The sequence below is a fragment of the Maniola hyperantus genome, chromosome 2 (assembly GCF_902806685.2).
Source record: "Maniola hyperantus chromosome 2, iAphHyp1.2, whole genome shotgun sequence".
Taxonomy (NCBI): domain Eukaryota; kingdom Metazoa; phylum Arthropoda; class Insecta; order Lepidoptera; family Nymphalidae; genus Maniola; species Maniola hyperantus.
In genome coordinates, this window is record NC_048537.1 from 6,700,318 (window position 1) to 6,723,001 (window position 22,684).

The 22,684-nt window shown below is 36.2% G+C and overlaps 2 protein-coding genes across 2 annotated transcripts; both read left to right on the top strand.

Annotated features, from left to right (window-relative positions):
* Positions 1 to 216: 216 nt before the first annotated feature.
* On the top strand, positions 217 to 12,423 carry LOC117994792 (cytochrome P450 4C1-like). The gene is made up of 9 exons (XM_034982754.2): positions 217 to 372; positions 1,589 to 1,698; positions 2,935 to 3,025; positions 3,738 to 3,923; positions 4,354 to 4,748; positions 4,892 to 4,960; positions 5,748 to 5,916; positions 10,410 to 10,583; positions 12,039 to 12,423. The coding sequence occupies exons 1-9, from the start codon at positions 234 to 236 to the stop codon at positions 12,200 to 12,202; spliced, it is 1,497 nt and encodes a 498-aa protein (XP_034838645.2). The 5' UTR covers positions 217 to 233; the 3' UTR covers positions 12,203 to 12,423.
* Positions 12,424 to 13,794: 1,371 nt separating this feature from the next.
* On the top strand, positions 13,795 to 20,847 carry LOC117989502 (cytochrome P450 4C1-like). The gene is made up of 9 exons (XM_034976883.2): positions 13,795 to 14,554; positions 15,228 to 15,337; positions 16,739 to 16,829; positions 17,127 to 17,312; positions 17,391 to 17,782; positions 18,723 to 18,791; positions 19,018 to 19,186; positions 19,267 to 19,440; positions 20,690 to 20,847. The coding sequence occupies exons 1-9, from the start codon at positions 14,404 to 14,406 to the stop codon at positions 20,845 to 20,847; spliced, it is 1,500 nt and encodes a 499-aa protein (XP_034832774.1). The 5' UTR covers positions 13,795 to 14,403.
* Positions 20,848 to 22,684: the final 1,837 nt, after the last annotated feature.

Sequence of the window (22,684 nt, forward strand, 5' to 3'; positions counted from 1 at the left end):
ATCGCATATTCCATTAAGATTTCCAACAGTTATATTATTTACGGCTTATATATATACGGCTCTTTCTCAAGAGCGGTCATTTTGTTTGAAAAATTCTACTCAGTATATACTCAGTATATAGTTGTGCATTACGATTGCTGTTTTCGCAAGAGATCTAAAAATTAATGAACAATTGTGGCTACCAAACTAATTCAGGGTTTTATTAATTAGCTTGTGTAGGTACGAAAGTGACAATGTTGTTAATTTTGGAGAGTTTTATAGTAATATCGATACTCGTTTATTGGGTGACCAAAAATACAGAGTTCGACAAAATTCCTGGGCCACCGGGAATCCTTCTGCTTAACAATACTTTAGACTTTTTAATGGACCCAGGTTAGTGTGTATTCCTAAAATTATTTTATGTGGATGGAGGATGCCTATTTTTGTTTCGATGTTACACAACGATGTTAAACTGTTATCTAGGCTTATCCAGTCAATCCTATAGTAGATATTTTAGCCCTAACTGGGACGCTAAGTAGGCGACACATTGGTAGAACTACGGAGGTAGAACCATATCGATTCAAGTTACGTTGTTTTTCACTGTGACTGATCTCACCAGAAAACATTCAATAAGCGACGCCATGGTTTAACAATTAGTGATCCAAGTTACATTTTTCACTGCTACTGCACAGACTTTTTTTTGTGATCTCACCACAAAAACGCTCAGCAGGTGAAGCAGTGGTAGAGCTATAGTGATCCAAGTTACATTTTTTTCACTGCTACTGTGATGTCACCACAGGAACGCTCAGCAGGTGACGCAATGGTAGAACCATAGTGATCCAAGTCACATTTTTTTCACTGTGATTGTGATCTCACCTAGTGGAAACAAGAGATGAAGCAGTAAAGAGTCAAAGCAGACTAGCCGAGATGGGATTTGGCAGTTTTTATTACAATCCCCTACATACAGTACCCGGCAGGAAGTATTGTACATCGACCTTAGGAAAGAGATACCTACCGGTATCGTAGAGCACTGTCTGTCAGAGCCAATTTAGATTTGTAAAGTAAAAGCGAGCGATCGAGCTAGCGGTTTACCAGATGCTAAGTGATTACTGATTACCGCCGCCCATGAACATGTGTAGCACCAGAGGAACCGCCAATGCATTGCTGGATTTTGAGGAATTTGTTGTTCCGCCCTTTGAATAACCCCATGTTTAACTCCAGTGGGAACACCGCCAAACGGAGTTGGTTCCACAATTTGCATGAGCGTGGAAAAAAATCGTGACGTGCGGTGCGGTTGTAGAAAATGGAGGGTGGAATAACATCAAACAACTGCTCAGGACACTCCCCATTGTTAAGGCGGTAGAACACGCAATGAAAGCTTACGTCTCTGGGATGCTCTAGGCTTTTTAACGAGCAGGTTAATTTCAAGGGATTGTCCACAAGTCCGACTATACCCGCTTTAGAATTAGATCGAATGGAAGGACTTGGTACTGGGGTATTATAAATCCAAACCTGGATACCTCGCTTATATGACCACAACGCTGCGCTAGGAAAATCTCACATCATTGTATTATGTGTAATTTAATTTAATGAATTTATTAAATTTCAGTGAAAATGTTCTATTACTTTAGAATGTTGAGCAACAAGTTCAAACGACTATATAGATTAAAAATTGGTCCTGTGAAAGCTATTATTTTACATAATCCCGAGGATATAGAGGTACATTGTGGCCGATTCTATTGAACACAATCACTAAACTAAACTAAATCGACAGTTCTAAATCTAGGTGCTAACCTTTTCTGCGAGCGACTTTATGAAAGGGATAACGATAGATTTGAACGTGTCATTTTAGTTTAGTTTACAGATTGTGTACAACAGAATTAGCCCCACGATAAAAATTTCTAAACTTTTTAGAACAAATCTAGTGCTATTTTATAGAAATTATTAAGAATATTGGTGAAATAAAACTTGATTTTTTTGCTGCATAAAAATTCAAAGATATACCTAACGGCTATTAAATTTAACCAAGGCGTTTTCAATACTTACATAATATAGCAAAAGGTGGGAGTTAAGAAGTCGATACAATACACAAGAATTAAAGTTAAACGTTTATGCTTTTAAAGGAACTATTTCGAATACATCATAAATACATAAAAATAATGTAAAAACTACCAGTCCGCCTCAGCTTCGATCGGGTGGCATTCTGGAAATTCTTGCTTAACGGAGATCTACGTTACAGAGGGAAACTACATGCAGCCACTCAGTTTTTCTTTATAAATATAAATCCGTATATACTGAATACGTAGGTACAATTACATTTCGTCTTGTAAATTCCAGTAGGTTAGTAGGTAGAGTAGAGGTACACAGTAGTCTTTGGTACCTACAATTGCTATTAGGTAAATAAATTATTTCTAGACTAGAGTAGGTACGCGAATTTCAGTTTTTTACGTGGCATACCTACAGTGTAAATTTCCTATACCTAACCGATTCCATGGAGTCATCCGAGATTAAATTGTATTTTATAATATTGAAATTATTTTATTACATAAATACTTAGTTACTTAATAATTTATTTGCAACAAGCTTATGCCCGCGACTTCGTCCGCGTGGACTACACAAATTTCAAACCTCTATTTACCCCTTTAGGAGTTGAATTTTGAAAAATCCTTCCTTAGCGGATGCCTAGGTCATAGCTAATAGCTATCTGCATACCAAATTTCAGTCCGATCCGTCCAGTAGTTTGAGCTGTGCGTTGATAGATCAGTCAGTCAGTCAGTCACCTTTTCCATTTATATATTTAGAAGAAGAGAGAGAGAGATCAAAATTTAAATGAAATTATTATTTTCAATATGGTTACTAAAAGATTAATAGGTACTAACGTACCTAACCTATAATATACGTATAAAAAAGACATTTTAATAATTTGAGAGTTAACTATTACTAATTCTTTTGCAGACAGTTATCACTGGTACAACAAACAATACCAAAGGTTTTCTGTACGACTTTATCCAACCATGGTTACAAGAAGGACTGCTTACAAGCAAAGGTGAATTATCAATTCCAAATAGAAATAGAAAATGAAGTACCTACTTATTTAAAATAGGTAAAAATTACACTTGCAAAAAGTGTAATTTATTACCTATTTTGAATAAATCATTTGATTTGATTTGAATTTTTATTAATATTACTAGCCATAACTGCGCGGCATCGTACTGCCCTGCCGTTAAACTTAAACAGAAGTTTAACGGCAGGGCAGTACGAAGGGTGTCTGGCACGGGGTTCCCGCCACATTATCTAAGTGTCTGACATTGCATAACGTGATTACACTATTCCGAATTTAAAAAAATTACACTTTATAGGTACTTTGATGAAATATTTTATACACCTTTGTTACCTGTTATCCGCCAAAGCCATGACGATCCAAACTTCTTAGTCGCTGATGGTTCCTCCGTGTGTTGGGGACAAATTCCCAGAGAAACTTTCAGCTTTTATAAAATAACGAAAGTCTGGCCCTTACAGGCTCTTTCTCAATTGCAGTTGGATTTAAAAAGTAAGAAATGATTTCAAGAAATCCCAACCGGATCTTTAAATAACCTAGATCAGAATGTGGATGGAGTCGCGGTTAAAGCTAATGAATTTATATTGCAGGTTAATTAGAAATGTTTAACTTACAAGATTAAATTACTTACTTCTTATACTAAATAATTAATCTAAAATTATGAGTAGGTATATGTACCTATATTTTTTTTTTCTCGCAGGTTCAAAATGGCATTACCGTAGAAAATTACTAACACCCGCCTTTCACTTTAATGTTTTAACAAATTTTAAATCGGCAATTGAAGAAAGCAGCCAAAGGTTTGTAGAAACCCTTGGAAAAGAAATAAATAGATCTGAAACTAATCTAACGCCGTACGTAAATGATTTCGCTTTAAATTCCATATGTGGTAAGTTATTTTATTGCGTATTTTATTGGGTACATAAGTTTAGAATTCGTCAGTTAAAAATACATACCTAAACTCAAAATACCGAATCATACATGTTCAGAATATCACAACACTTCAACTACAATATTTAAAATAATGATAAATGGCTACAAAATATAATAGTCAAATAGTCTATAAGTTTGAAATGTATAAGTAATGGTTAAACAACATAAAAGTCAAATAGAGTATATGAGTTTTTTTTAATGGGCTACGCCAAAAGTTTCTAGTCTGGTAGATCGGGGTGCTTGGATTTAACCAGTGTAACTTCGAAACTACCCAATTTTCAGAAATATATATTAAAACTTTTTATTCTGTTTTGTTTAATATTGAAATGAGAACCAAACGTTTGTTTGGAGCACCATATATAAGATGATACAATTTTTGATTTCAGAAACTGCAATGGGAACTAAACTAGACGAGGAAGACGCCAATTTTGGAAAAATGTATAAAGAAGGAATATACAAATTAGGACAGTATGCTGTGTATAGAGCACAAAGAATCTGGATGTACCCGAATTTCGTATTTCAATTTACCAGCATAGGGCGGAAACAAGCAAAGATTTTGAAAATTTTGACTTCTTTTCGCGATCGAGTAATTGAAAACCGACGAAATTATTATAATAATCTTAATAACAATTTCACTTATGATCTGACTTATGCAGAAAATAGTGTAGAGTTTGTTGGAAAAAAGAAAATGGCCTTGTTAGATCTACTGCTACAAGCTGAACGAGATGGCGTCATTGATGCGGACGGCATTGGCGAAGAAGTGGACACGTTTATGTTTGGTGTACGTAATAATTTAAAGATTACAATTAGGCATGTAAAATGAAAAAGAAGCAGGAACGTTAAAATTAATAATATAGATAAACGGAGAAATACTATCTCTCATTATTTCATTACTCAATTACTTCATTACTTCATTTGTTTTAGGGTCATGACACATCTGCTAATACTCTGCAATTTACTATGATGTTGTTGGCTAATCACCAAGATGCACAGGTAACTAAATTATTTAATACTCCTTTAATTAGTTCGTTATTTAACAGCGTAAAGGCAATAATTAATTATTATTATTTTCTCAAACAACATTATACTCGCCTATTAAATAAATGAAACGAAATGAATTTACAATACATATAAACGAAAAGTAATTTGCTCGAATTTCAAATTTTTATTACTGCCATACATTTTATACGTTAACAAGTCTTATTAAAAAAAGGGCAAGTGTGAGTTTGACTCGCGCATCGAGGGTGTTGTACCTACTACAGTCTTATTTTGTGACATTTTGCACGATAATTCAAAAACTATTAGGTATAAAAATAAATAGAAATCTGTTTTACAATAAAAGGTAGACAGGCAGACAACGAAGTGATCCTATAAGGGTTCTTTTTGAGGTACGGAACCCTAAAATTACGATTGCCCTTCCAAAATACTAACTTAAAAGACATTCTCATTTGAAAATGGTGCCGTGTCACACAGCCACTATAATATACCTATAGGTATATTTTTTTAAAATTATAGCCAGTCATAGTCATATTATAACTCTGGATGATGTAAGGAATCTGACGATAACCGATACGATATATCCTAATCTGTTCAAAAATTAAAGAAGTCATGGTGGAATTAACACATATTATATACAACCTGAAAACATTACACTACTTTTTTTGGGCAGTCTTGTAGAAAGTTTTGATGAGTACCCTAGTAGTAAATGTATGATTTTAGTGGGGGTCAGTAAAAGTAACCCCAAGCATAGCTACTTATCTACAATGTTTTTCTATTCAAGGAAATGGTATTTAATGAATGCTATAACATATTTGGAACTTCGGACCGCTCTGGAACGATGGCTGATTTGGCGCAAATGAAGTATTTGGAATGCTGTATCAAAGAAAGTTTGAGACTATATCCACCATTACCTGTCATTACAAGGAAAATTCAACAAACATTTAAATTAGGTAAATACGTCGGTAAATATTATGAAACTAGCTGACTCATTCCTCTCGCTCGAGTGGAATTTCTGGAAAGCTTATCATTTGGACTTTTTGCAGGATTCAGTAGCGCGTTTCGTCTTAGTCGCATATGCAACGCGCGACATGACAGTACGATTCAGAAGTTATACAATCGTATGGTATCGATTCTGCATCGATGCAAACGCGCGACTATATTGATCAACCTTTCTTTATTATGATGGGTTAGTTACCCAATATTAACGTTGGCCACGCTGCATTCCGTAAAAGCAGCAACAAAGACAACACGATCAACGTGATTCCAACCGACCCCCCAATTGTGTAAGAATAACCATTTCATGGCTATCGCAATCGTCAAGAATTCTGCCCTTTGATTGGCTGTGAAAAAATGGAAATAGCGAATCAACCAATCGAAGGGCAGAATTTCTTGACGATTGCGATAACCATGAAATGGTTATTCTTACACAATTGGGGGGCGAGTCCATCTTGCAACTGTAACGTTCAAAGGCGTTCAGAGGTAGTCACTACATCGCGCGACTGTATCGATGCTGTATTGCGATGGTAGCGACACATGAGTAGATATATCTACTCGTGTGGTAGCGATACAAAATCATTGTTACGTGGTTAAAGGGATATGACCAGCAGCCAGTATCGCGACTGTATCGCTGTCATTTTGCAACTGTATCACCACTGAATCTGTGATGGTACGGTGATCGTCTCTGCTTCTTTCAATGATCGGCTATATAGAGAGGAAATTTAACAAAATAGCTAGGCTGAACTTAGGACACTGTTGGCATTTGGAATAACATGTTATCTCACGTGTGGCAAATTTAATCTGCCAGGCACATTGCGTTGGGCGGACACATGGACATCTTGACCTTCTACCAGGTTTTCGCGAGTTTGCTCATGAACCTTATTCCAATTAATTCTACTATTTTGAGTCATTTGACTTCTCAAAATGTCCCTTTAGGAGAGAGATCAGCTAGTTTAGAACGACCTGGTAGTGAGGAAAATCAGTTGGCATGTGTATTTAGCCAGATTGGGCCATCACTTTAAACCGACTGACGAGTCTTAAGGCAGGGGGAGTCCCTACGCTAGAAACTAGCCTTTATCCATTGTTATCGAGGCCTCGGCTGACTACCCTTTTCGCTACGAAGCGTTCAATTGCCTTGTATGGGAGCAAGGTTATTTTTATGAGCTCGGAAGCTAGCCTCAGCACCATGGCATTTGTATATATGTATATATTTGTTCAGTTATGTAATAGGTTGGCCAACCTATCGTTCGGGTAGTCCAGCCGGATAAGACATGACATGTATGAGTGTGCCCGATTCGTCACCGCCGGATGCCGCCAGAATCAACCGTGTGCCTTTAGTCTGGGGAAAACCAGACTTTTATACGTCGGACGTATCAAATTAATTACTTCCAAAATAATGCCTCGTGTGTCACACAGTTCGCCAGCCACATTTGCCCCGAAGTTCGGTGCAAAAGAAAAGACACAAGAAAAAAAAAGGTCTGTACCTGCTCTATTGTTTACCCATTGTCCCGTTACCCGAAGATGCTCGTTCCCCTTCACAGCATACTGTTTATACGTCGTGATATCCTAAATGTTAAAACGTCTGCCATCTACTCGAAGTTCGATGGCTCGAACTCGACAAATACCTTTAGCCTTTCGTAGTTGTATGTATTCAACTTAATTAAATATCACTTGGTTCACCGTAGAGAGAAAACATCGTGAGGTAGACCGCAACCTGAGAGTTCTCTATGGAGCCCGCGCTCAGTAGTGAGCCGGCGAGGGTTGCTCATGATGATGGTGATGGTATCGTGGTAGCTGATAGTTCAAAACACACCACATTATCCAAAATATTTGTGTGATTTTGCCCAACAAGTCAATGTGTATTTTTGACAAGAGGCGTTCCATCTGACTGCGTTAGTCTGCCAACTTTATTCTATTTCTTATTTATTGCTAGGTAAGAGCTATTATTGTGAATTCGGTGTACTGCTGAAAAAAAAGGAACTAGCCTAAACTTTACTTAATAGTAAGAGTCGTGATATAGGTAATATGAGAGATTTAATATTGGAGTCCGACACATGGAACCATGTATCTACGGCATTTTTGAACACACACAGTTCGATCGTTTTACCTCTAAAATGAATTTGAGCTCCATTATTAAATGTCTATAGAAGGTATCTAGACGTGATAAATAAAAGATGATATTTATACTCAAATGCTTTTATTTCTGGTAAATAAGTTGTTTTATTTACTCTCACAGTTGAGTATTTTTAGAAAAAAAAGAAACTGGTATTGTGATTTAGACGGAATTTTAAATGTGTTTGTTACATTTAAAACCCGCCAAATGTTCGCTTCCTAGGCCAATCTATTTAGAAGGGAAAAACGAACATTTAAACTTTAAAAACCCTTACGGCCGCGCAGTTTATTTCACAATCAATTACACACATAATATGTCATAAAATTTAAGAGAGATTTCTTAAATTTTATTCCTAAAAACGAATTAGAGTTAAAGACACACTGTACACACGGTTATATACATAATCTAGCACAAGTATTTATTCTAAATACATCTGAACCTAGTTACACAACTTGTCCGGTTAAAACCACCTTCGGTATATTCTTTCTAATTTAAACCTACTCGCGAGGTTCACAATACGCCCCCACTTCTCGCGACTATGCATACACAATGCGGTGATTAGGTATAATATGAAATTTTCACACGCTAAACCCGTGGTCCACTCCATCCAAGCCCAGGGTTGAGACCATTGCCTACGTCTAGCATGATATTGGTCTTCTAGATTATTTTCTAGATCTATTTCTTCTAGGTATACCGGCTAATCAATTTTATAAGCTTAAAAGTTGTGGAACTACTTTCAAAATTTACACTAAATACAATAATCTGGGTACTTCACCATTAAACCGCCGCTGGCTCGAACACACTGTCTCTATAACCTTATCTTATTTCTCAGGACAAATTTTAACAATACACTATACTATAATTTTAATCTACACTCCAATTTTGCAAAGGAAGCTCAAAATATCTCGAATGGACGAGGTCGCGAGGTTCGCGCTGGGATTTGTACTTCCGACCCGAGCCGAAATCCTGCCTTGACTGTCCTCCGTTCTTTTTCCAGTTCTCCTTAAAGGTCCCCGTGGTCGTGTTTCGTCACGCCCACAGTTCTCTGAAAACCAAAAACACACAGGGGAGTACGGTACTCTGGTTGGTCTCCTCTTGCGCACAAAATTACCCTATTGGCCGAAAACAAAATTGCGTTCCAGGCCCCACCTCCAAAAATCTGTCCACATTAGTTCGGAGATACTTGTCGCCTGTTATTTGTCCCCAGACATATGGTTGCCATTTAGTATTAGTTTTTGCCGTGTTTAGCCAGAAATTTTAAAATAACTCACGCATTTCTTGACGTCTTTATTAACAAACGCACTCTCTATTCTCGATAATTTGTTTTTGCTGTATTTAAAATTTATGGTCGCCTTTTTATTTTTCTTTCTTTGTTTTAGATTTATTGCCTTAGTTTTGAGAACGCCATAGAATCGTGTATCACACGGTAATAAATTTGGTGATTTATGAGTGACCATCTCAAATCGCTGCAAAAAGTCCCTCCCTAGGAAGGTCACCCACAGCGACTTTTTGCAGCGATTTAGTAGCAATAAAAATCTGATGACAGAATGTAAGGGAAGATAGTAGTGAACCACCAATTTAAATTTTATTGCTTGGTCACTCTAACTGTTATGTGCTGTGAATATATCCATACTAATATTATAAATGCGAAAGTGTGTCTGTCTGTCTGTCTGCTAGCTTTTTACGGCCCATTCGTTCAACCGATTTTGATGAAATTTGGTACCGAGACAGCTTGTCAATCAAAGACTTCCTACGGGATTTTTAAAAACCTAAATCCACGCGAACGAAGTCGCGGGAATCTTCTAGTTACATATACATAATTGTATCTTAGGTATTTTGAACTTTATGCCAAATGAACTTATATATTTCGACTACTACAGATACCTACGTTACAGATTTATTTATTTACTAGCGACCCGCCCCTGCTTCGCATGGGTGCAACGTAGATACTAATGTGGTGTAATACATTGTTTTCGTGTAACTTTGACCATTTAGGCAGCGCACGCCTCGGAAACTCTCAAATGAGAGGATTTTTTCCTACCTAATTCACATTATTTCAATTTCCCTAGGAATCTCTAATTTTTTGAAAATTAAACTATACCTATAAACCTTCCTCTTGAATTACTCTATCTATTGGTGAAAACCGCATTAAAATCCGTTGCGTAGTTTAAAAGATCTACGCGTTCATACATACATACATACATACAGACGCGGGAAGCGACTTTATTTTATACTATGTAGAGATTTGAACCTTAAGGATTTTGACTTTATGGATTCTAATTTCTAAACTTATTTTTTTTTACACATTTTGATATGTACTCAAATACTCAACAGAGAAATACGAAATACCAGGGGGAACAGAATGTGCCATTCTGATATTTGATTTGCATCGGCGGGCCGACCAATACGTGGAGCCACAAGAGTTCCGCCCTGAACGGTTCCAAGTTGAACCCACGTGGCATCCTTATGCATATATACCGTTCAGTGCTGGACCCAGGAATTGTATTGGTACGTCATTACGTTTTGTTAAGATACACAGGTATAGTACGCGACAGGTCGAGACGGCAATCGGGGTGGAGACACCCCGGACACCTGTACAGCGCCCGCGCTAACCCGGTGCGGGCGAGCGCGGGTGACGTGCGGCTGTGCGGGGCATCCCTCGCCTCATACCCCAATTGCCATCTCGACCTGTCACGTACTATACCTAACTACAAGATTGACAAGCCTGCGTAATCATTTTTAACCGACTTCAAAAAAAGGAGGAGGTTCTCAATTCGTCGGAATCTTTTTTTTTTTTTTAATTTTTTATTTTTTATGTATGTTCCCCGATTACTCGAAAACGCCTGGACCGATTTTGAAAATTCTTTTTTTGTTTGAAAGGGTATACTTCAAAGTTGGTCCCATTTCAATTTGGTGAAGATCTGATGAACATCTTCGAAGATAGATACTGGAACTCCTCAACGGATAAGAGTAAATTGCTCGCGATCAGTGTAATAGCTTAGTAAACAGTAGATTTTTAACCAGTCATTGCATAATTCCATGGAGCCACTAAAAATTGCGAAATAAAAAAATTTTACAAAAAAAATAAAAACCGACTTCGTTACACAAACACTAAAAATTGAAAAATAATTTAATTTATTACCGAATATATTATGTATACAAGAGTTAATATAGTTCCATAATAATATTTTTTGGGGTCGGTGCCAATGAGGTGCCATTGTGGAGTCCCATAAAAATATGAAGTCTAGACGATTCGCGCAGCTAAAGCTAATTGGCACCGGAACCAAAAAGTATTATTATGGAACTATATTAACTCTTGTATACATAATATATTCGGTAATAAATTAAATTATTTTTCAATTTTTTGTGTTTGTGTAACGAAGTCGGTTTTTATTTTTTTTGTAAAATTTTTGTACATGCAAGTTGTGGTTGAGAATCAGCATCAGAAATTGACATAATTTTCATTAGGTACTTGCGCGGCTTGATCAAGCGACGCTTGTGTAAGAACGATATTACTTAAAACGTGTAAGTAGATACACAGTTCGTCTTGTGTATGCAAGTAAAGAGTTTCTTTACTTGCATACACATTTCTTTTTAAATCAATAAAGCTCGTCGTCTTTCACCCAAGCAAAATTGACCCTGCTTCTTGCATGAGGCGGTCCGGACCAGTTTTGTCGGCGATGTACTGAATTCTCTTTTTGGCGTCCCCCGTGCATATGTAGGCTATGCGAAGATATTTAGTGCAAGTTTAGAGAAAACGATTGGTCATGCATAGTCATGCAGGCATCATTAAACTAGTTAACGATTCAAAAGCACTTGTAATAAGTCTACTTTAATAAAATAAATTCTATTCTATTCTATTCATGCAGGCTTGTCAAGTTTCCCCAGTTACGTAGTTGCCTGAACAATGGTAGGGAGGTTAAAATTTATTCCCACTCTTAAACTGTGAAGATATGGTTTTAGGTCAAAAGTTTGCAATGATGGAGGTAAAGCTAGCGTTATCGGCATTGCTACGTCGCTACCGCCTGCTTCCTGTCACCAAGCCAAACGATATCATCTTCGTAACGGATTACGTTCTACGAGTGAAAGATCCGATCTACGTGAAGCTGGAAGAACGAAGTGTGTGATGTTTATCGTTTTATTGTTTATTATCTACTTTGTTATTTGTTGGAAAATTAATGCCATTATAATGTTATACTTAATCTACTTTTATAGTAAAGTATTCAAGATCGATGTTGAGTAAGTAGGTATGTTTATTAATCAAATGTTCAAATTCGATTTGATTTGTTGTGACAGCCATCTTTAGTGCCGACTAATGATTAGTGAGCAGTGGCCGGTGATCATAGGGCATAACACCGAAAACCGTGAATTTGTGGCTACATTACAAAAAAAAAATATAAAAATGTGGTCATGAACAAATACTATTTTCAACTTTTTAAGTATTATACCTTTCAAAGTACTATACCAAGTGGGATATCACATGAAACCTGTACATTCTAAAACAGATTTTATTTATTTTTATGCATAATAGTTTTTGATTTATCGTGCAAGATATCGAAAAAATATGACTGTTGTACGGAACTCTCGGTGCGCGAGTCTGACTCGCACTTGGCCGGTTTTTTTATTTGGTGCTTCAAAGATTATGGAATAAAATCAATAATTCACACTCTTTTCATGGCAATTCTTTTCAGATTTAAAATATTTTTAATATTTAATGCTCTTGGCAACTTACATATTATAACAGGAAAAAAATTGCGCCCATCTCTTTTAGTTTAAAGGTTTTTAAAAGGTAAACTTTTAAAACTATGAAATTCTAGTCATCCGGTCCGAGTCCGAGAAAATACGTTCTGCACTAGCTCGAGCTTCCGTCATCCGAGATCTCCTTGATCCGTGAGAATATCTCGGATATGCCTCGGACTCTTCGTGATCCGTGAGAATATCTCGGATATGCCTCGGATTCAAATCGGACATATGACGTAGATATGCCAAAGATGTCCACTAATAGCTTGGATTTGGATCAGAAATCATGGATTAGTGCGTAAGCAACATCCGAGTTCGATCCGAATTTTTTATTTCCGTATTTTCACGGATTCGGATCGGATGAGTGCGTGATCGCTCTAACACATCAGTGAAAAAAGCGTGTCCACCAAATTGTTAATTGATTTACGCCCTTGATGCCCTAAGATCAAGGGTTCTGCTAGAGATACGCTCATGCCATATTGTATGCGGATAATACATCAGTTTTTTTTAATAAAAGCGAGAATTAGCTATGAGTTATTATATTGTTTGTAATTATTATTAACTATAGTAATATGCAGTAATTATATATCTATTATTATTTAGCTGAACTAAGCTAAATTAATTTTATTAGTTACCTATGTAGTTGCGACTTAAATTAAATAGAAAAATATTATTTAAATAATTTATTTAAGTTTATAATTAAGTATTGTATTATAAATGTTTCATGTTTTTACAAATGGTTCACTTACTAGTAGATAGAGAACCAGACCAACGTTATTTTATAAAAGTTGAAAGTTTCTCTGCGTATTCCTCCCCAACACAGGGAGGAACGATCAGCGACTATGAAGTTTGGATCATGGTGGCTTTGGGAGATAACAGGTAATGAATTTAACTTTTGAACTTTAAGGGTGTCTGGCAGGGGGTAAATAATAACGAAGGTCTGGCACGCGCTGGCTCTGGAATGTCATAAAAATGTGATAAAATATTTAGGTAATTACTGCTCGTTGTGAAATTATTGTTGAAGGGGGAAACTATGTCGGAAAATATAACAGTAAAATAGAAATAAAACTTGGCTACTTTATTTAAAGTCTATGCCTATACTCGATTTTTGGATTCCAACTCCTCAATCCAGATACTGCAGGGGACCTGATCACCAAAACTGATGGGATTTAGAAACTGTGGGTTATAAATTGATATTGGAGGTACCTATTACCTGCCAAGTAAAGACTTAATCGTTGAACTCGAGGACCCAACTCCTCGACCCTGATGCTGTAAGGAATTGCATTTCTAAACGAACTAATGGTGTGTGGGGCGTCACCCACCTCATACCCCGATTGCCATCTCAACCTGTCGCGGACTTATACCTATAGTCAGTAAATCGGTCACTGCGCTGCAGTAATAAAATTAACTTAAAATAAATATTTATCGTCTTATTGGACCCTATTGACCTGTTAGTATATTGTCAACACGATAATGGAGATAGCTCGTAAATGAAGGTATTTGTTAAGCTGCGTCTGTCTAGCTACCAGTCACAAACTGTGCTTACTCAAACACATCAGTCTCTAGCCTGTACAGGAATCCTCGGAAAATGTGGACTTCTATGTGCGTGGCAATGATAATTTTTTTATTTTTCTATTATTTCTTGGTCGGTAAGTCGAGACACAAGAAAATAAATAAGATTCCCGGCCCTAAAGGAATATTTATCATGGGAAACGCGTTTGATTTTTTGACGACACCTGGTATGAATCTATATTTATTGTTTAAAAAACATACTATTACCTAAACTTAATACTTACCTGACTACTATTTACTATTACAACCAATAATTAACCATCAGTTAAACCAATGTGCCTATTCTAATCCATTAGTAATAAAAAAATAAAGAGTATTTCAATAAGTACCTACCTACTTAATTAAAAAAATTCAACGAATGAATTACCTAATCTATTCGATTTTCACTAGAGTATATAAATAACCGGAGATCAATGGAACCACGCGCGCCAGTTAACGTGCCACTTTTATTCCGCTATTATATATAGGGGGTTTTTATTTTATAACAAACTAAATTTTAATTGAAATATTCTTTATATAATAACTATATTTAACTTATCACGAGTGATTCGCTGGTGTCCAATAAGGAGTTCCGTATCTTTATAAATACCCCAACTTGCAACACAACACCACGGCAGTGCATAGGAACTAGTAACTAGCTCCCTGAATATGTACCTATAACCAGGACTACAATCTACATAATAAAGAAAATATACATGCAAAATCACAAATTTCTAGACCTAGTGGTTTGAGCTATAGGTTGATATGTCAGTCAGTCAGTTTCTCCTTCCATGAACATATAGATATACCTAGATTATCCTACCTACCTATATCTAGTTACAATTATTCTTTGTCTTCCAGAGTCAGTATTTAATTATTTTAGATATATGTCAAATAAATATAAGGATATGTTTGAAATAAAGATGGGAAATGAGCGATTTTTAATTTTGTTTCATCCAATGCATGTAGAGGTAAGATTTTTACTGAGGTAAATAAAATACATATACTCTTAAGTTTAAAATATTTCAACAAAGTGATAAGTTAAAAGATTATTTTTGGAATGGACTTATGAAAAATAAGACTGCAAAACTAAAGAAACGACAACTAAGGGCCGATTTCGCCAACATAAAACAAGTTTTATCCAAAAGCAAATTCGGTATTTTGGCAGGTTATCAATACAAAAACTGTCGTTACACCCAATTTATTCCTCGGTTAAACATCACTCAACGTTTGGTGAAATCGGCACTGAGAGCTTGCCCAGAAGGAGCGTATTCGCCGCGATTCTCTCGTGCGTATCACGCGCGACCGTTTTGCCCAGAAAGAGCGTACCTACGCGCGAGCCCGTATCAAAATTTTGGCGCTCCATTTCCCTGGATACGTGCATTCACTCTGGAGTTCGCGCGTCACAGTCGCGCGTTAACTGGGCACAACAAGGCGTCCCTAGTATCTCGACTCGCGTGCATTACGCGCGAATCACGCGCGAGTCGAGAGTCTGGTGTAGTGCACGCGATTTACGCGCGTATTTTGAATTCGCGCGATGCTTGTGGGCGCGATGTATTGGCGCCTAGTACAGTACGCGCGGCGAGAGTTTGGCTTTGACCGTTATTGCGCAGAAATCAGAAATTGGGTATCAACGGGCAATTAGTGGGGTGCGGGGCGGGTGTGTAGGCGCACGCGGTGCTCTGATTGGCGCTCCACTGCTCCAGTCGTTCCCTGCCTCTGTTTGTACAATCACGTTCACAAGTGAATTGCTATTTTCGTTAATTGTTTATTATATAAGAATCTGAATAGCACTGCTGCTAAGACTTTTTTTTAATGTTAACTTTTGTATTTAATAATTATTTTAAGTTTTCTTTTGTTTGTATGTACCAATTTTACATGTATCTTGGAATAAATAATTTTATTAAAAAACAATTATTTAGAATTTTCATCGCTGTCTCTGTAAACTTTAAAAGGAAATAAACATTTTATATAAGTAAAATAACTATCAATAGTTTTAATAAATGAAGAAGTTTATCTATTTCGTATTATTTTCTAGCATTATTACCACTGTACATGAATTTTGACCCACTCAAATATCCAACCTGGTACATAAAAAAGGAAAAGTATTGTGTGCGTGACAGTACCCATGCGCAGTAATCCCCTCCACCCGAAGGTCAAAGCCAAACTCTCGCCGCGCGATCTGTATCTCGGTAACGCGCGAATGAATTCGCGCGAAACGTTTCGCGGCGAATTCGCTCCTTCTGGACAAGGTCTTAATGTCAAACAAGCCGGTAATAAGTTCCCTGTCTCATCGGTCGACTGGTCGTGTTAATTTTTTTTCAGAACAAACCCACTTACTAACCAATTAATTTCAGAGTTTTATGTTACAGACCCTGATGAATAGTACTCAGTATAACAATAAGGGTCACCTTTATAAATTTCTTCGACCGTGGCTTCATGATGGACTTCTATTGAGCAGTGGTAAAGTAGAACATGATAATTATCTCTGTCAAAACCATGATACTTAATACTGTCTTGTCTAGATTGTTCACCGTCATATAGCGGCATCTTTTTCCTAGGAAACCCTAACTTAAGTGATTATCATCATGTTACAATAGAACCATAGTTCTATCTGACAGAACATTCCAATATATCATTCTTCTGCTATTAATTATTATTCTTTCAACAACAGTTTCTTTATAAGGCGCTACATTTACCTATATATATTTGACCTTTTGCAAATTTTCTAAACGGTAATTAATATTTTTTATATTTCAGGTAAAAAATGGCATCAACGTAGGAAAATACTTACCCCAGCATTTCACTTCAAGGTTCTACGTCATTTCAACTCTGTATTAGTTGAGAAAAGTGAAAAATTGGTACAAAATTTGCACTCGGAAATAAACTGTTCAAGAACAAATATTTATTCTTTAATTTCAGATTTCACAATAAATTCTATATGCGGTAAGGAGATTTTGATTGACATAGTATGCATTGAATTTATAAATTTGTACATGACGTTATTTACTTAAATATTTTTAGAGACGGCAATGGGAACTGTTCTTGATGAAGAATCGTCAACTGGTAGCAAGAGTTACAAAAACGCGATACACGATCTAGGATCACATCTACTTTATAGAAGCACAAGAATATGGTTATATCCAGACTCAGTTTTCAATTTGAGTCGGGTTGGGCGAGCTCAAAAAAAAACATTGGATTTGATTTCATCATTTCGTGATTGCGTCATAGAGCAACGAAGGCAAAATGGTAATTTCAACGACTTGTATACAAAAGCTATGAAAGAAAATGATGACGATCTTTTAGTAAATGACAAAAAACGTCTGGCGATGTTAGATATTCTTTTGGATGCAGAGCAGCAAGGAGTTCTGGATTCTGAGGGCATCAACGAAGAAGTGGACACGTTTATGTTCGAGGTTCTTATTTTAGCATTTATTGCGAATATCACGCAGCGAATTTTGCAAAGATTTTCAAATATAAATTCTCTTACTAAATGTGGATCCGTAAAGCCGGTCTTCCGTCAATCAAGCAGTCCTACAGAACAATGGACGAGTGAGGAAGTGAAGAGCAGTCCACGATCACCCACATTCCAAATGACGTTAAATTGTTATCTTCAGAAAATTCTTTACCGCCGCTATAACTTAATTGGCGCAGTCGGTAGAATCAAGTTACGTTACAGCGACGAGTAAAATACTTTTTTTATGAGAATAAGAATTCAATTTCAAAAGTTACAAAAAATTAATCCATATCCATACTTATTCCTACATATTATAAATGTTAATGTGGGTCTGTTTGTTTGCTAGCTTTTCAAGCCGTTTAACCAATTTTGATGAAATTTGGTACAGAGATAGCGTCCCGGAGGCGGACATACACTATTTTTTGTCCTAGATAGTCAAAGAGTTCCCATAAGTTATAAAAAACAAAATTCTCTTGGATGAAGTCGCGGGCAACATCTACATGGTACAAAGAGATAGCTTGCATTCTGAAGACGAAAATGGGCTATTTTTATCTTGGAAAATAAAGAATTCCCTCGGGATTCAAAAGCCAGAATCCCTGCGGACGAAGTCGCAGGAATCGTCTAATATAAAATAATATTATAAAACGTGGAACGAGGATGACTCAGAGTGTCTTTCCTCTACTTCCACTGTTTTAGCGGCGATTTTTACTGCAATGCAAGCATTCCTCACTTGTCCATTGTTCAAGGAACTATTAGTTGGTGGAATGACGGCGTTACCGCGCGATAACTCAGCTGTAATGTCTTCAATATGCATTTCAAGCACTGAAAAATTATAACTTGCCTAATTTCCAGCTTAATATAACTTCAATAATAATACTTATACAGAGCTATCTTTCTAGGGTCATGACACAACTGCAACTGCTCTTCAATTTGCTTTTATGTTACTAGCTAACCATCCGGATGACCAGGTAAGTTATTTAGATAATAAATAAACATGTCTTATAAGTACAGAAACATTACAATATTCCTTGAAATGACCGTTAATCACAAACCTGCTGTACCTACTGTACCTGTTATTTGTGTTCTGTGGTGCAATAAAGTATATACATTATACATACATACATACATACATACATACCTACGTGAATTTGAAAAATTAACATGTTTAGCAAAATGTTTTATTAAAATTTATAGGACAAGATAGTAGAAGAGTATTCCAATCTTTTAGGCTCGTCTAATCGAAGGCCTACAATGAACGATCTATCAAAAATGAAATATTTAGAGGCTTGCATAAAGGAATCATTAAGACTCTATCCCCCAGTACATTTCATTGAAAGGAAAAGCAGTAATCCACTGAATATAAGTATGTAAGCTTTTTGTTTTTGGTAATGTTTTTTTTTGAATTATTATTTCTTCAACAGCTTTTATTTTATTTTATTTTAGGAGATGTTGAACGCTCATCTTATACAGAGTTTACTATATTGATTTTTGACTTACATAGACGCTCAGATCAGTTCATTGAGCCTTTGGAATTCCGTCCTGAAAGATTTTTGAAGGAACCGACTTGGCATCCATTTTCCTATATACCATTTAGTGCTGGGCCAAGAAACTGCATAGGTTTGTATCTAAAATAATAATATTTTGTCGTTTTATTTTTAAAATCACCTGCATTAGTGTACCTACGGAAATACTTTATTAGTTCCTACACCAAAAATTAACCTTTGTAAACACTTTTTGTAAATAAATCCATACTATTATAAATGCAAAAGTATGTCTGTCTGTCTGCTAGCTTTTCACGGCCCAACAGTTTAACCGATTTTTATGAAATTTGGTACTGAGTTAACTTACATCCCGGGGAAGAACATAGGCTACTTTTTATCCCGGAAAATTAAAGAATTCTCACAAGATTTTTGAAAAACCTAAATCCACGCGGACGAAGTCGCGGGCATCATCTAGTATCTACTTAATAAAAACCAATTTTTTAGGTTTCCGTAGTAGGTACATAAACAGTTTCATTCAGTCCGTCTGTCTGTGTGTCACAAACATTTTGAAAATAACCTGTAAGAGCTGTAAGGTTAGTACAGTAAAAAGAACCGTGTTACCGCTTAAACCGTATTTAAATTTTGAAAAAAAAATCAGGGTGCCTCCTGAATATTAAAAGCACAAAAAAGTGAGTTGAAAAAATATTTTGGATTAATAAAATAAAATTTGGTACCCATATAATTATGAGATTTAGCAACTAACATGGCTGCGAAACTGTTTTAGAGAGAAAGTTAGTGCGTGCCAGACCTTCGTTATTTTATAAAAGCTAAAAGTTTCTCTGCGTAGGTATTGTCCCCAACACTAGCAGGAACGTTTGTTTGGATGTTTGTTTGGATCATGGTGGCTTTGGAAGATCACAGGTAATAAAGGTGTAAAAACCACGTCAAAGTATAAAATCTATTTTTTATATTTTCTTCGGAATAGTACCTATTAGGAATCACGTCATGCATTCTGAGAAACTACTCTCTACATGATTAAATCCGAAATGAGGAGATCCGTAGGAGAACTAGAGATAATCTAGAGAACTGACATAGCTCAACGGGTTGTGAAGCTGAAGTGGCAATGAGCAGGGCACATAGTTGGGGTCCCAAGGTGCTGTAATGGCGACCTCGCACCGGAAGGCGCAGCGTTGGAAGACTACATCACTAGGTAGACGGACGACATCAGACGAGTCGCAGGGAGCCGCTGGATTCAGGGCGACGCAAGACCGTGGCGTATAGAAGTCCCTACAAGAGACTATATCCAGCAGTGGGCGTCTATCGGTTTATGATGATGATGACGATGGATGGCGCAAATTATAACGACACCTCGTATATTTACACAGGTCAAAAATTTGCCATGATGGAAATGAAGTTGGCAATATCCGCAGTTCTCTCCAAGTATCGCCTGCTGCCAGTCACCAAGCCACAGGATATCGTGTTTACGGTCGACATTATGTTACGCACCAAGGATCCTATTTTTGTTAAATTTGTAAAACGATAATAAATAATTAGTCACTGATTTAAATTCGAGACGCAAAATTATTAATCAATAGCATTAATGTTATACTTAACTATGTATTCAAGCTTTCAAGTGCCGGTCTATTGAATGAGGTATAAAACAGCGGAACCAATTTAACGATGAAGGCAGCATTACCATGACGCCAGATAGTACTTAATTAATTTGTTTATTAGCCTAAATATGAATTTGGCAATGGACAGCTTTAATTGTTGATTCGTTTCGTAAGACAAAAATTAATAAAATTGCTACCGGTCACGACCCAATCTTCAACGAAGTCTGAAGACAGAAATAGGCTGGAGTTTCATAGATAGGTACTTTGCTCTATTAATAGGTATTATGATCCCATTTATTTACATATAAAAGTTGATATTTATAAATTATCTACTTTGCATGGCTCTATTACTTATAATTAAAACCGTACACGAGTTGTGGCAGAATTATTATTTATATCCCAGTGTTTTGATATATTAAGTCTAATAATATAAATATATTTCGCAGGGAACTGGTAAAATACGGGATTTGATCAAATCCCGCCAGATGGTCAAAAACAACTCTATTTGATCATTTGTCTAAACAAATCTAGTGTTATAGTAATAAGATACTGAGCACAGTTTATGACATTATATATAAATTTAATGATTGTGTTTTTTACCTATTAAGTATATCTAGTTTAAAATATACCAAACTTGTTGTAAACTGTAAATATTCTTCTTTAATAAATAAATTATAATTATTATTATGTAACGAAGAACCGAACTGACTTTACAAAAACACTCTAGGGGTAGGATAAATAAGACTGCGTGGGGTCGAGATGATCAGACTTCGATTCTAGTCTAGTGAAACACTTGATAATGAACACTGAACAGAACCTAAGTACCCGGCCTTCGGCCGGTCGGTACATGACTTTTTATGTACTAATCTTACCTAACTTTAGATTTTGGCACTCAGATTTCGTTCAGTTAGATTTGTTTAGTGAAATAATTAAATTGAGTTTTTATGACCATTTCCATGCGACATATCTACTAGGTACCTAAGTGATAAACTGTATGTAGGTACAACAGGTAGTTAACATAGGGTGCAACTTCTGCAACTACTTATTGTTTAGGTATTGTTTTGGCAAGCAAACAGAGTAAGTAAGGTAAGTACTTACAGGTAGGTAGTAGGTAGGTAGCGAATTTTAAACAAGTGGTTAAATTTTAAACTCACCTGTGAGTTGATTAAGAAAAGAAAATATAAGCATGCCCCTCTGAATGAAGCAGAGAATAACGGCCGTATTAAGAACTACGAAACCCTAAAATTGGCAGTCAGTGGGGCCTGCCGATAGAAGTGAAACCCTAAAACTATGTATGTATTATTACGTAAGTATAGTAAGTGGGTTTATTTTGGATTTTCAAATTAATTTTAAAACCATTAACAATAGTTTAGTTTTTACATCTATCGGCACTCCGAGACCGAGCACTAACATTAGCATATCGGTGATGCGACCTTGAAATTTTCACTTAATATAATAAAAAGTAGTTTTTCGCTGAACAATTTTGCTTTTTATCCACATATTGTAATGGGGTATTTTTAAATTATAGAATTTTACTTTTTGTTTACATGCTTTCCTGCATCAACATTTTTAGGTTTAATTTAGGTTTAGGCCGCGATTACACCTGTAATTTTTACTCACTTAAGTAGCTTATGTAATTATTTGACACTAAATTTACTAATGTAAATGTTCTTATAAGAGTGTTTACATTAGTTTTGTCGTAAGTTAATCGCAAGCTACTTACGTAAGTAATTTGCAGGGTTTACAGTTTACACAGTAGGTACAAGT

Bases quoted from the DNA above. Each gene is read 5' to 3' on its own strand.
- LOC117994792 (XM_034982754.2), top strand. From the start codon at position 234: ATGTTGTTAATTTTGGAGAGTTTTATAGTAATATCGATACTCGTTTAT. The intron at 373-1,588 runs GTTAGTGTGTAT...ATTAAATTTCAG, and splicing joins AGACTTTTTAATGGACCCAG to TGAAAATGTTCTATTACTTT. The intron at 3,924-4,353 runs GTAAGTTATTTT...TTTTGATTTCAG, and splicing joins CGCTTTAAATTCCATATGTG to AAACTGCAATGGGAACTAAA.
- LOC117989502 (XM_034976883.2), top strand. From the start codon at position 14,404: ATGTGGACTTCTATGTGCGTGGCAATGATAATTTTTTTATTTTTCTAT. The intron at 17,783-18,722 runs GTTCTTATTTTA...CTATCTTTCTAG, and splicing joins TGGACACGTTTATGTTCGAG to GGTCATGACACAACTGCAAC. The intron at 19,187-19,266 runs GTATGTAAGCTT...ATTTTATTTTAG, and splicing joins CAGTAATCCACTGAATATAA to GAGATGTTGAACGCTCATCT.